The 14675-nt window shown below is 41.6% G+C and overlaps 1 protein-coding gene across 3 annotated transcripts in view; it reads left to right on the forward strand.

Annotated features, from left to right (window-relative positions):
* Positions 1-14675, forward strand: part of Crb1 (crumbs cell polarity complex component 1) — a 202969-nt gene that overhangs the window by 164148 nt on the left and 24146 nt on the right. For 2 of the 3 annotated variants that reach the window (XM_050151630.1, XM_050151631.1), the window contains 3 exons: positions 1072-1978; positions 4129-4257; positions 7611-7737. In XM_050151630.1, coding sequence (XP_050007587.1) covers positions 1072-1978; positions 4129-4257; positions 7611-7737 — 1163 coding nt within the window. Of the gene's footprint in view, positions 1-1071; positions 1979-2906; positions 2978-4128; positions 4258-7610; positions 7738-14675 lie in introns of those variants that run through there. The other variant, XR_007593494.1, reaches the window with a different exon arrangement.

A 14675-nucleotide genomic window follows, 5' to 3' on the forward strand; every position in this document is an offset into this window, starting at 1 on the left:
GAGCAGAAGTAGCTTCTACTCTCCGGGCTCTTAAAATGACTGGGACAACAAAGCATATACAGAAAAGAAACTTTATGCATTCATGTGGAAGTTCTGATTGTACGAAGTAAGCAGTTGATTTGCCAAATAAAGCTCAGAAAGTACTCGTGATTTGGTGGGCACTGTGGTATCTGAGAGAGAAATCTGACAAGAAGGACTCTCATTCTTACAGCTTTCAGCTTCTGGGGCTGTGGTAAGGTACCACGTCTTGGTGGAGAGTGGGTAGCAGAAAAGCCTATTGAACTCATGGAGCCAGAAAACAAAGTAGTGCATAGTTAGGGGCTTGGGTTCCAGCAAACCATTAGTGAGCATATTCTCAGTGAACTTATTTTATCTTCTGGATCCCACCTGGTAAGTGTCCCACAACTTCCCAACGGCACCGCAGTATAGGGACTAAGTCTTTTACCCATAGTCCTCTGAGGGGACATTTCAAACCCAAACTATAGTAACAAGAGACAGAAATGAGATTTCATATCGTTTATGTCTCTATTCTTTTGGCTATGTGTTTTTGTAGCAAGGGTAATCCTAACCAAACCAGGCCTTGAAGATGAGTGTATGGGCTTGATTCTTTGTGTTTTCCGCACGCTCTGTTAGCACAGTGAATCTGTCATGCTATGTTTTTATGCCAGAAGATTTTAAATGAAAAAAAAATGGTACGAGTTGAGTTTTCGTATTCTCATTGGCGGGTTTGACACCCTAGCTTTATATTTTAATGACCAAACTACTCACCTTCAGTGAATCTGCAGTTCTTCTCTTGTAAAGCAATGACAGAAAACAGCTATAACGGGCACAGTTAGAGAGCAACGAGCACAACACCTAATGTGTCAGTCATACAGACATCCGCCATGTGAGCACAACACCTAATGTGTCAGTCATACAGACATCCGCCATGTGAGCACAACACCTAATGTGTCAGTCATACAGACATCCGCCATGTGAGCACAACACCTAATGTGTCAGTCATACAGACACCCGCCATGTGAGGAGAAACACGAAGAATGAAGGTAACAGTTTCTCCTCTTCCCGCTCTAGGTATTGCAAATGCTGTTTTCGGTGGCTTGAGACAAGAAATACTGTTCCGAAGCAACGGGAACATTTCCAGAGAACTCACCAACATCACATTTGGCTTCAGAACACGTGACGCAAATGCAATGATACTGCATGCGGGAAAAGAGCCCGAGCTTCTCAATATTAGCATTCGAGACTCCAGATTATTATTTCAATTGCAGAGTGGCAACAGTTTTCATCTGCTACGTCTGATGAGTGTGCAGGTGGTGAATGATGGCACCTGGCACCAAGTGAAGTTTTCCATGATCGACCCCCTGGCCCAGACCTCCCGATGGCAACTGGAGGTGGACAACCAAACACCTCCTGTGACCAGCGCAATTGCTACCGGAAGCCTGAACTTTTTGAAGGACAGTACAGACATCTATGTGGGTGACCAAGCTATTAACAATACGGAAGGCCTGCAGGGCTGTCTGAGCACAATAGACATTGGAGGCATATATCTCTCTTACTTTGAAAATCTTCACAGTTTCACTAAAAAGCCTCAGGAAGAGCAGTTTCTCAAAGTCTCTACAAATGTGGTCCTTACCGGCTGCTTGCCATTAAATGCCTGCCACTCCAGCCCCTGTTTGCATGGAGGGAACTGTGAAGACCGCTACAGTTCCTATCGGTGCTCCTGTCTCTTGGGATGGTCAGGGACACGCTGTGAAATCAACATCGATGAATGCTTTTCTAATCCCTGTATCCATGGCAACTGCTCTGACGGAGTCGCAGCCTACCACTGTAGGTGTGAGCCTGGCTACACTGGTGTGAACTGTGAGGTGGACATGGACAATTGTGAGAGTCATCAGTGTGCAAACGGGGCCACGTGTGTCAGCGGAACTCATGGCTATTCTTGTCTCTGTCTTGGAAATTTTACGGGCAGATTTTGCAGGTGAGCACAAAGTCTATGCGGAGCTCAGTGTTTTGGGAGCTCTGCTCTGAATTTTCCTTGTCAGGCCAGAAATATCTCCCCTTTAAATGTCCACACGTGCTAAACAAGGCTGGCTTTGAGCACCTCTGTCACAATTGATCATGTAAAAATGTGATTATATTGTGAAATATTCCACAACTATGAATAGCAGCTTTTTAACCAGATAGTAAACACAATGTTTATATTGTATAACTTAAGATTTATAATACAGCTTAGTAAAGGAAATTTAGGGCATACACTAACACGTAGTCAGATGTTCTGTGGCCTTTCCATAATGCCTAGCATGCTGCTGAGAGCATATTCATTTAAGTCACCCATTTAAAAAGGCCCTCCTTTTTCTCAGATTGCAATAGTAATTGATTATTCTAGTGATCACTTCAATTTTATGCTATGCAGAAATTAAAAAAATAAGTTTTTCCTTCTAAGTCACATTGCTTTGGTGTTATTGTTATTATACAACATGCACTGCCTTCCATTTATTAAATAATTGAGTCATTGTAGGGAGGTGAGAGAGTTGTTATTAACCAATAATATATTCCAGGAGTTGGGCGAGAATAGCTGGAGTGGAGCAGCCTGTAGACATCACAGATTCAGAGGCATTACAGGCAGCCATGCCTATGAAAAGGTGTGTTATCTTCACAACACCTATTATTGTTCAGCGCTCTTGATGGCAAGGAGCAGTGAGAAGTGCTAAGTGCTTGGGTTATTCAATAGGTGCTGTTTTCTGTGAGTCAACAGATTCATTTGCCAATAAATAGCAGACCTGGTTAAAAGCAAGAGAAATTTGAGATCAAAATTAGGAGTCTTACACAGTGACCATGGATAAGAAAACATGTATGCCCTCCTAACAAGTTCTCTGATTTTTTTTTTCTTGTCTGATTCATCAAAGTCAAGTGTAAAGAATAAAGTTCTCAAGAGTCCCTTCTGATGAACTCTTCAGAAGCTGTTTATTAAGCTGAGGTGTGTATAAAACTGGAGGTTTGCATTGCTAATGACCTCTGTTAGAGCTATTGACATCCTTGACACTTTTGAAACGTCCTTATGATATTTTCTTTTTGAAGTAGAATTAATTAGCGCTTTTGAAAAGACACACCCTTATATCATCCTGCAGCTGGTTTCTCTGTGTTAGCTGCAGTACATGGCAGAACAAAAGTGAAGTTTCTTTCCAGTTTCTTCCCAGATAATTATTCTCTATCTGATCACACACACATCCATACACACACACACACGCACATGCATGCATGCACAGACACACATGCACACACAAACACATATGCACACACCCATGCATATACCCACACATCCACACACGCATGCACACATACGCACTCATGGATACACACATGCACACACACACACACACACACACACAAGGCCAAAGGACCTGAGCAACACTCGTAAAATCTGCTTAAAAATCAGCTCTTTCAAGCCTAAGTAAGGATTTTTTGTCTAGCAGTGTCGTCTTAGCTTTTAACAAGCCGTTCTTCCTTTTATGCGGATTCTTCAGCCCATTCAGCCTTGCTGCCGTACAAGGACTCGCACGCTGAACTCACACACAGTTAGTTACACTGAATACTATACACAAACCTCCTGGACAGCACTTGGCTTGCCCTATGCAAAGCTATGAATTATGAGGGCGGGAGCAGGCAAGTCTTGGCAGGGCAACTGTAGTTCAGCTCTGAAAGCCAACGGAGACATCGCATGAGTGCCTGAGCACCGGCGTGTTCTCCTTGCTTCCCTGGCCTTTGTAGAGATGCAATTTTCCTGTGGCCTCCGTTGATTTATTAGAAAAGCAGCTGCAGATCTAGCTCTGTGAGCTAGCCCTAAATTTACTGCCACCCCAGGCCATAGATCTTATCTCCTGCAGGACCGCTGGTGGAGAAGAGAAGATGGATGGCCATGTTGGTTGCAGAAGCCTCCAGCAGGGGCTTTTTGCTGGAGAACCTGGTGTTTGAACAACGCAGCAGCACGAGCGAGCATTTGTTGTTCCTCCAGCCTCGGGACTTAATTAGCCTAACACTGACTACATATATGAACTTTTCAAAAATATTTTTTTTCTTGAATGAAATGAATGAGATGAACAGCTGTGGCCATTCCTTTTATCTCTCTAGACAGAGCCGATTACCCTCAGCAGTCTGTGGGAACGAGGAGACAAATCTCACTTGCTACAACGGAGGCAACTGCACTCAGGTCCAGGAGGACTGGAAATGTGTGTGCCGGCCAGGTTTCACTGGAGAGGGGTGAGTCACACTAGAACTTCATGGGCAGGAGTTCTGGGCTAAAGAACAGTGGGATTGCCCAGAGTTCATCTGCTCCTCCAATTTTTCATTTCAGTTCCCACAGGAAAATCTATGTTGAAATATAGGTCCAGACAGAATTTAAGCAACAGAAAAGAAGAAAAATGACAGTGTAGGTCAAAGTATAGAATATTTTACAAGCTGAGACTTCAAATAGGAAAATATGATTTTTTAATATATATAATGTTTTATTATTCTTTCCTATAAGTACCTTCTGGATTCCTGGAGTCCTCCGCTCCCCAGACTAACTCTAACATATGATTTCAAAATATGGTTACTTTTAAGGTAAAATAAAACACATCTAAAAGATGCCTCATATGATAAACTACATTCTAAAGTGTATGTACCCCTTCCAGGGAACTATTCCTTGCACAGAGAATCCTTCAACTCTTCACTTAGAGTCTACCATTGGAATCAGACTGTGACCAGCTTGGATGCAAGCAAAGTTGTGTATGCATTTGACTGGTTGGAGTGTGGGCAAGGGGAGAAAAGAACATTCTCCCTACTTTGATTAGGTCTCCAAAGAGGCAGGGGCAGTGGTGGCACACACCTTTAATCTATCTCAGCACTCAGGAGGCAGAGGCAGGGGGATCTCTGTGAGTTCAAGGCCAGCCTGGTCTACAAGAGCTAGTTCCAGCTAGGGCTGTTACAGAGAAACCCTGTCCCAAAAGACAAACAACAACAACAAAACAAAAACCAAAAACCAAACAACAACAAAAGATCTCCAAAGAGATATCCATCCCTCAGACAGATTACAAACCAGGAGTCTATGGGCACAGGTATTATGTACGCAGATAAAACATAGCCCCTAGTTTTTAAGACTAATCCATTTATCTTAAGATATTATCCCCACTTCTTTGAACTCTGTAAGCAAGGTTTTATTGTTTTCATTGTGTGTGTGTGTCTGTGTGTGAGTGACATTGATTGATGCTGAAATAAATGTACACAACAATGAGTTGAGCTGCCATCCAAGCGTGGACTTCTCTTGGGAACGCTGCCATGATTTCTTGAGTAAGTGTTTGCTCAGCACAATTTAAACAAAATATAAAATGTGCTCCTCCATCTTCTGTAGACTAGAATAAGGTACAACCAAGATCCATATACGTGTGTGGGAAAGGAAGGAGAGAAGTCACGTCCCTTTTCCAGTCTGTAACGCTATGACGTCAGCTATTAAGTCAGCATTCGGTTGACCTCTGCTTCCACATCTTCAGCATATTATAAACATATCTTTGTCCCAAATGTAGATAAGTCTTTGCTATATTTAAATGCTGGTTGCTCCCTGGCTTAATATTAGCCCCACTAACAGCACCGTGAGTAGGGTCCATCCAATACCCTGAATTTGTTGCTGTTAATATTTCTATCTCCTCTGATACCTATCAATTTTCAAATTCATACTTGTCATTTAAATGATTAAGATGGGGAAAGGGTCGCTAATTTTCGTTTCTTTCCTGGGAGGACTTTCATCCAACTAAACCTTACTAATGAAAAATGGTTTCAAACAGTGAATGTGTGTTTAATATTTTCTGATTCCCCCAACACATTGAGCATTATTAGTTAATTCAGGAGCACGGAATGATTTTTCTTTGACTTTCTTCTTTGTTTGTTTTGCTCTGTTTTTTCTTTGGGGATGGGGTCTCATTTTAGCTCTGATTTGTCTAGAACTTGCTACATAGAGCAGGCTCCTCTTAAACTTGCTGTCAACCTTCTGCCTGTCTTCCCCCATTGTTGGGATTTGGGGGGTGAGCCACTACATTCAGTATATTATTTTCTAATAATAGCTTCACTGGCGTTTGTCATGCATATGAAAACATCAACTCTTTTTCTCAAAGCAGAAATTAGTAAGGAAATGAAAGAGTGGTAGAAAGAACTGGGAACGTTCAGATGGGTCCCCCAGGGCCTAGGGCAGCAAGACTTCCACATCGCCAAGGACACGAAGAAGCTATCCGCCTGCTTAAGCCTCCAGCTTCATAGTGTCATTTCATCGGGTCCAGATGATGGATGGTGTGAGCGCTGGCCACCCAGGACACAGCGTGCTTGGCAAGCTCCTGAGAGTTGTCAAGTCTGGCTGGGATCTAATCAGAGAAGCCTCTTCCAGCCCAGAAGCCAGGACCATAAAAGGCAAATAGGGTCTCAGCTATGCTCAGTATCCTGCTGGAGTAAGGAGCTGTTTTCCTTGGAATGAATTGCCGTTTCCCTCACACCAGGGATCTCACAGCTCCTCCACCTCAGCCCTTGCCTTCGAGCCTGGTGAGAAGTCTGGGGCACACATGGAAGTTCTACTTTGGGGGAAGTGGAGATTAAAAACAGTTTACATCATAAGCTGTTCTGCAGAGATCCTGGGGCTACGATTTCACTAGTTTCCTAAAGTAATACAAATGCCATCACCACTGCTCTGCCCCCAGGCCTTAGCAGAGTGTTTGGCACAGGATAGGCAGAACTACCGAATCAGTCCATGGGTGTCCAGAGCAAGGACTTGTTCACTATATATAATAATATTCCAAAAACCTAGAAGAGCTGATTTGAAAGTGTCAGTTGAAGGATGTGCTGTTTGAATTATTGAACCTAATTTGAACATACCAAGTATCCGATATCACACACACACACACTTTACCCCACAAGTGTGTGTCGTTTTTGTGTTCGTGTGTCAGTTTAGAAAAAAATCAAAAAAAAATGTCCTTAGAAAAGGAGGCAGGCAGTGTCCCAGTACTCACGTACTTTAGCATGGACGCTACTTCTTTGGGAAAAGTCTTATTGGAAAGCTGTTACTAGAACACTGAATTCCGTGTTACTACTAGAACACAGTTTATTAACAGGTTTCTTACTTTTGCTCGGGTTAAAAAAAAAAAGTGTCTTTTCAAAGGAAAGTAATTCAGTATCTCCCAGAATTAACGAAGTCTATCCTAAGGCAGAGATGGAACCTTCACCATCAGGGCTCCTTCTGCTCTGTAGATTCCAGGTTGGCAAAATCACCCTGGCAATGTCCTCCTAATAAAATCAACAATTATAAGGTGGCAAACTCAATAGCGCCCTTAAGGGACAAACAGGGCTTCTAAATATTTGCAGGCATTTTATTTGAATTAATTCAATGTGTGCACCCATGTCTATCCATCTTTGTCCACAAAACTCATAATATATTAATGGGTTCTTAAGGAATCTTTGAAAGTACCTGGTGTGTGTAATTGGGTAGATTTGGTGACCACTCCGTCATGCTAGGAAGAGAAACAAACCATTTGCTCCACCTTACAGCTCTCTTATTCACCCAGCCCTGGGCTTCTGCTTCTCCATTCATTTTCAAGGTGTGAAGAGGACATTGATGAGTGTGCTTCTGCTCCCTGCCTCCACGGAGGCCTGTGCAGGGACTTGCTCAACAGATTCCAGTGCATCTGTGACGTGGCCTTCGCCGGTGAGCGCTGCGAACTGGATGTAAGCGGCCTTTCCTTTTATGTGTCCCTCTTACTGTGGCAAAACCTCTTTCAGCTCCTGTCCTACCTCATTCTGCACATGAACGACGAGCCAGTCGTAGAGTGGGGTGCTCAGGAAAATCATTAGCGTGTACGCAAGCATCCCCGGGGGTTAAAACACTGACTCACAAGAAATGCTGTCTCAGTGTAGGTTTCTGGGAAATGAGGGACTAGAACCCATCTTGAGGATGAAACTGCATATAAGCCTTTTTTTTTTAAAGCACACCGCAGGCATTCTAGGTCTTTATAAAATATTTTCCTATTCTACTTTTTAAAATGAAAATTGTGCTCTTAATATAGCCAGACATATCTCATTATCCAGTGTACTGAGTCCTAAGGCCCTGTCATACTAAACACATCCCTGTTGAATGGCTTTTATTGCAATTAGAAAACCTTCTCTGTACACTCTACTTTTGTGTGTCCCTATTTTCCTGGCTACAGTTTACCTCGTTCTAATTTGGTGTGTGCTCTTCCCTCTTATCGGTTATATGTAACATGAAAATTTGAAAGTATCTATGAACATTTTATAGTCATGTGCATCTTTATGCAGAGCTATTCTAATGAACTGTGGACAGTTTTTTTTCTACATGAAGAAGAGGGGAGGTTTCTTTCCCCAATAATGTGGGGGAAATGGTCACACTGCCCTTCACTAACATAGACTTTTCTCTATTTCCTTCCCTTGAAATTCCCCCTTTCTGTTACAACTGAAAACTTTCTGTTAGCCGCTGATACATTTGTGGGGGTTTTGACTTTTCCATCATGTTTTCCCTGGCTGATTATTTATGCTAAACATCTTTGGAGGTGCGTCATTCCAAAGGAGATGATAGTATTGCTCATTGAGGGGGAACTACTTTGACCCAGGCAAGAAACTCATGACACCACTGAAATAGCAGTGGCCGGCAGGATGCCCTTCTGCCAGTGTGCCTTGGTTTGAAAGCATTTGGGGGACTTTTCCTCTTAATACTATCAGTGCTCACTGAGTCGTGTTACGATTATTTGAAGGAAGTCCTTTGGCTGTGGAAATACCAAGGAGAATCTTAATGCACTGGAAAATAACAAGACAGTGTCCTCTGAAAGTAAAGAAACTACGTTCTTGTTCCATTGTTCACTAGCTATAAGGTAGCAGCCCTCACCCTGCGGCAATCGTCTCAAACTAGGAGAAAAGTTGAAGTCTTTTATCCATTCTCATCATTTTCCTCATGGCTAAGTCTCTGTGTCCGTAACTCTGCTTCAGACAGCCCCCTGCCAAGTGAGATTTTGTGACGAGGAAGTTAGGCAAACTTTTCCAAAAAGCATTTGCATTCCTAAGTAGCTGCAATAAGTATTCAGTAGATTATAGTCAGAGACCTTATGTAGAGTTCACGTTCACTCCCCAACACATATCTTCAAGTGTGTGCTTACAGACCATTCAGAATGTGATCTCTTCCTTAGAGAATATAGGTAAGGAGTATTTATCCACAATGTCTTTCTCTGTACAGTTCTAACGCTTCCGTTGTCACTGTGATTGTCGATTGTTCTATTTTCCAACTGTCTTATCATTTGATAGCTTTTTACTAAATTCTCTCTATTATCCTTGTTTCTCTGTAGTTCACTATGCTTGTGTGACTTACGATTTCACACATTTTCACAGAAAAATAAAGTTTTCTTCTGCATGTTCTATTTGTGATTTCTGGTGGCACACGTCTTTGTTGGCTTGGACTGTGGGTTACACAGTAAGAGATCCACACGCAGACACACTCACACAGGCACACAGACACACAAACAGAGACACGCACAGACATATGCACAAACACAGACACACAGAGACGCGTATACAGAGACACACCAGGAACACATACGAATACTCGTCTCTTTATTACTCTTCCCGCATACATTGTCATTGCAAGTAAACACCTTGATACCAAGGGCCAGGTTCCATAGACTCTCCCTATCAGCAAGGGATTCTAGAACACAGTACAACCTCACTGGTTCTTACAGTTGCCCTACATTGTTTCTGACTATATCCTCACTGGTTCTTACAGTTGACTTACATTGTTTCTGACTACACCCTCACTGGTTCTTACAGCTGACTTACAGTGTTTCTGACTACAGCCTCACTGGTTCTTATAGTTGCCTTACATTGTTTCTGACTACAGCCTCACTGGTTCTTACAGTTGACTTACATAAGCTGGTCTTAGTTTTACCTGGTCATGAGGAAGGATCATCTCACCTAAGGAACAAAAATTCAGACACTTGGTTATTCACATATTCACACATGTTCTTGTGGATCATATTTCCATGACAGATTGCATTTACTTGAATAGAAACTCATTTTTCTGATGTTTCATCTTTAACATGTGCCCCACTCGATTGTGATGGGCATTGACCGTCTTCCTCCTTTGTGAATGTATAAACGGGTAGTGGACTTAACTGCCTCTTTCCAATGAAGAAAAGAGAAGTAGAGAAAACAGGAACTTAGAGAAATGCCATGTTTTGATTGTAAAGAGAAAAATAAATTCAAGTAGTTTTGGTTCAGAAATCTGGGTCAGGACTGTGAAAAGCCATTTTTAACTACATCATTTTTTTCTCAACTACACTTTTTCAATACTGCATCAATAAAAGTCTTTTCCATTCCAAATTGTTCACTAAATTTTGTTGGAAAATCACTGACATAGAAGTCGTTTTAATATTTCAAAATTAAAGCTCTTCTGGAAGTAGTACAACATACAATTTGAATTTAATAATTTACAGAGGAATTCTGTTTCAATTGTTAATGTCAATTCCAATACATATTGTTTTCTTGCACTTCATAACCTTTCTACCTACTTAATAAATGATTTTGAATATTTATGATATGGTAATCCTAGGCCAATAGTGAGGCAGGAAGTGGTTAGGCAGGACTTCTAGGGACAGAGAGGACTCTGGGAAGCAGAAAGGTAGAGACACTAACAAGATATAGAGGAAGTAAGACATACAGAATGAAAGGTAAAAAGCCACATTTCAAAATGTAGATTATTAGAATCAGGTTAATTTAAGTGTTAAGAGCTGATGGGACAAGCCTAAGACTGAGCTTTCATAATTAATAATCAGTCTCTGTGTTGATGTTTGGAGATCGGCAATCTACAGATAGTCTTACAAGAAAGCTTGTTACAAACACCACTTCACAGCTCCCAGTGGTTACCATTGAAGTAAGTTTGTTGTATATCAAAGCAGAGAAAAGAAATAATACATAGGGTCATCATTTATAGGAAGATTTCAAATCAGCGTAAGCAAAAATGAGTCAACATTAGAGCTCTTCAGCAATGTTCCAAATTGATTTGCACCAAAGTGAACTCGCACTCTAGAAACCTCCAAATCGAATGTGAGTAACAGTGCCAGGAGTCTTGTCAAAAAAACTGTGCACCAACTTGGAGGAGCTACATAGACGTGGCGGGCTTATAAGCACTGACCATAAACCAATTCAGCATAATTAATGTGGCTACGCCTCAAAAATCTGTTAAGGTTGTGTTGTGTGTTACTTACAATAGCAGAATGATGGCGTTGAATGAGAAGAGAAATTTTTGCTCAACTAAAAGTTGAGGGAATGTGTAGATTGCCAGGCCAAATAGCTGACCTAAATCACCTGGCACTTAAGAAAAAAGGTAGGATTGAGAAAGATACATTTGTGAATTTCGGATCATTAACATTGGATCATGCAATAGTGAGGAAATGTTTGACAACGCAGAATCTCCTCAAGAATGTATTTTTAGGTACACTGATTTATTGTGCTGGTTCTTTGAAATCAAAACCCTTCAACTCTGTGCCATTTAGACCTCCAAGGCACTTTTATTCAGAGAAAAACCAGCTAAGCTTCATACGCACACAGGAGGTCTGCATTACCTCACAATCTTTCATTTTCAGGCCGGAGTGGTGGAACAAGAACATGCAGCCAGGAAAGGATAGAGCCATTGGGAAAGTTTGTTTGGATGTTCTTTCTCTTTTTCTTTCTTAAATCATTCGGTAAAATAATGCTGTTAGAAAGATATTTCGTTGTAAATTGCAGGAGAGTTCCTGTTGGAAGATTAAGTTAATACTCATTCAACCTTTATTGAAATACATATCATATTATAAATATATTACAGGATCATTTTATATGGCTCAGTCCGCTGTATGATACATGTCTGATATCTGCCAAGATGCTGCTTCTCCTGGGTTTTAAGTTACTATAGTAAAACAATGTATTAAAGCATTTAAAGGGATTTTAGCAACCATAAAATCCAACTCTTCTTTATGGAAAAAAGCAAATATATAATAATGTAGAGGGAGTGCCTGAATTAAGTTCTAAAATATTAAATCTCAGGGCTCAGAGACAGCACAGTAGTTAAAAAAAAACTTGTTCCACTTTCAGAAGGCAGTTCAGCCCTGTTACCTATATCTGGTGGCTCACAGCTGTAACTATAACTCCAAGGTGGCCTCCGCCAGCATCTCCACATGTGAGCATATGCATGTGAGCATACACGCACCACACCACACACACACACACACACACACACACACACACACACACATACACACACATCTTTAAAACATCAGGTCTCCCAACCTGCCATCCAGTACTCTTTCCTTCCATACACTGACAGGCAGGTGCAAATGAGGTTCTCCCAGTAGCTTAGAACACTGCATCACCTCTGCAGATGAAATTAATTTTAAAGAATAAAAATAAAGTCCATTCAACACTGGACTGAAAATATAGTCATTCTAAGGATGTTAAAACATCTTGAAGACAGATGCCATGAAAATACCAATCATTATATTTAATGTTTTCGGAGGGCAATTTTTAATTATATTTATGTACAGAAAACTTAGCAGTGTACATTTAACCCACTTTTGTAGCAAGTTCTTTGACCTTTTCCAACTTGGCAATGCAAGCCACAGATTTAGGACCGAGAATGCTGCCTTCCCAGTGGGGGCGGATCTCATCGTATCTGTGGTGATTGGTCCTGATAGCTCCCACCAGTTTAGCTAGAGCACTTCTGTCTTCTGAGTAAACCCGTGGGAAGACGACCATGGTGCACGTCTTACTGCAGACCATTCACTCCAGCCTGGCCTTTCCCCTGATGATGCAGTAGGGCATCCCCACCCTGTAACATGGGACACTACAGCTCGGTGGGGTCTGCATTGTGGGTGATCACCACCAACTGAGCCTTCTTGTTTTGCACCAAATGTGGTGACTGTATTGACCTCTGCTCAGAGGACAGGTGGTCTCTTGGTGGGGACAACCCCTTTGCTACCAGTTTTTTTTTTTTCTCAGTTTGGGCCAGCAGCCTCTGCTTTTTCTTCTGCTTTGTCTCTGGAGTGTAATTGTGGGCAAAATTAAGCACTGGATAGCTGTTCTGGTCCAGGGTCTGGGTGAACTGATCAACGGCAGGAGGTTCTTTGAACAGCTTGTGGAGGATGGCCCTTTGCCAACTGTTGGCTGGTGTAACGGTCACCTGATGGAGTGAGTGGAGTCTCTTTAGGGCTGGATATCCTGTCCAATACTGAAGTTGTTAGACCTTTTCTCAAACAGAGGAGTCACCAACATTTTGGCCTCTGGCTTCTTCATTACAACAGGCGTAGGGTCACCTTCTTCCCCTGGCCCTTATTTTCTCTGGGCATCTTGTTCGACTGGAGGAGAAAGTTTTTTTTTTTAATTTTAAGATCCTGGAAAGTGAACAAACATAAAGCTAAATCCAGCTTGATGTTATAAGAGAAAGGTTAAGAGACGCCAGAGATACAGGAAACCTGCATCTCATTTCTTTAATAACCATTATGAGATGCATGTTATAATATCCATCCATGAGGACAATGAGATTTAGAAGGGTGAAGATTCTGGTTTGAGGTCACACAGCAAGCAGATATCAGAGCAAGGTTTAACATCTGGGAATGATTGTAAGCAAGCCACACATGCACCTAGTATGCACCTTTACCTGTGGTATGGGGTATTGAACCTAAGGCACCCACACCTGTGAAGTAAGAACTCACACACTAGGATATATCCTACAGTCTCTTTTCAGTTTTGATTGATTTTGAAAGAGGGTCTCACTAAATTTCCCAGAAGGGCCTTGAATTCAGTCTGTAGCTCAGACAAACCTTGAACATATGAGCCTCCTGCCATTCAGCTTGTGATCCTCCTGACCCTTAAGCATCTGGGATCGTAGACCTAAACTACTAGCCTGGCTTTGTTGCACAGCCCCATAGACTGATTTCTAGGTAAGGTACTCCTCTAACCTTGTTTATTTACCATTTATTCGTATTAAATAAATGGAGCATAAAACAAGAAAGCATGCTTAGCTGAGAACTTTCACCTTTGGAATTTAGCAAGGCGTAAGCAGGGTTTGCAGAGAGCAGTCTCTGAAACCGTCCCTCTTTCCTCCACTAAAACATGCTGTGAACATGTAGAAATGGGAGAGATTTGCTGCAATTGGGAATAATCCATATATTCAACTCCCATAAACTGTTTTCAACCTAAGAAAGATCGAATTGATAACTCCAGATTTTTTTCCTCCTACTATAATTTTGAGGGTGGTTTTCATCCTTATTTTAAATGAACAAATGGAAATACAAAGGGGTTGCATTAATTACTCAAGTTTGTGTAGTTGGGGAGCACTATTCCTGGAGTTGAATCAAGCTTTTCATTTCCAATTCTCATGCTCCAGAAAGAGATGTGATCTCTGAAGTAAGACTCAGGAAGGGACCATAATGTGTTGAGCATGGGTTTCCTTGATATTGTCAACCAGACTGGGTGGCAATGCTCATTCTTTTTCAGTTCAGCCCAAAAACTTTGTTCCTGTAGTATTAGTTGCCTAATTTCCAAAAGATACAAATAAAAACTATATAGAAGAGAGGGTCAAGAGAAACAAAATAGAAGTGACTTGAGGAATAAACAGACACATCTAATGA

Source organism: Alexandromys fortis, unplaced genomic scaffold (genome assembly GCF_014885135.2).
Source record: "Alexandromys fortis isolate MF-2015 unplaced genomic scaffold, M_Fortis_MF-2015_v1.1 scaffold_71, whole genome shotgun sequence".
NCBI classification, from domain to species: Eukaryota; Metazoa; Chordata; class Mammalia; order Rodentia; family Cricetidae; genus Alexandromys; species Alexandromys fortis.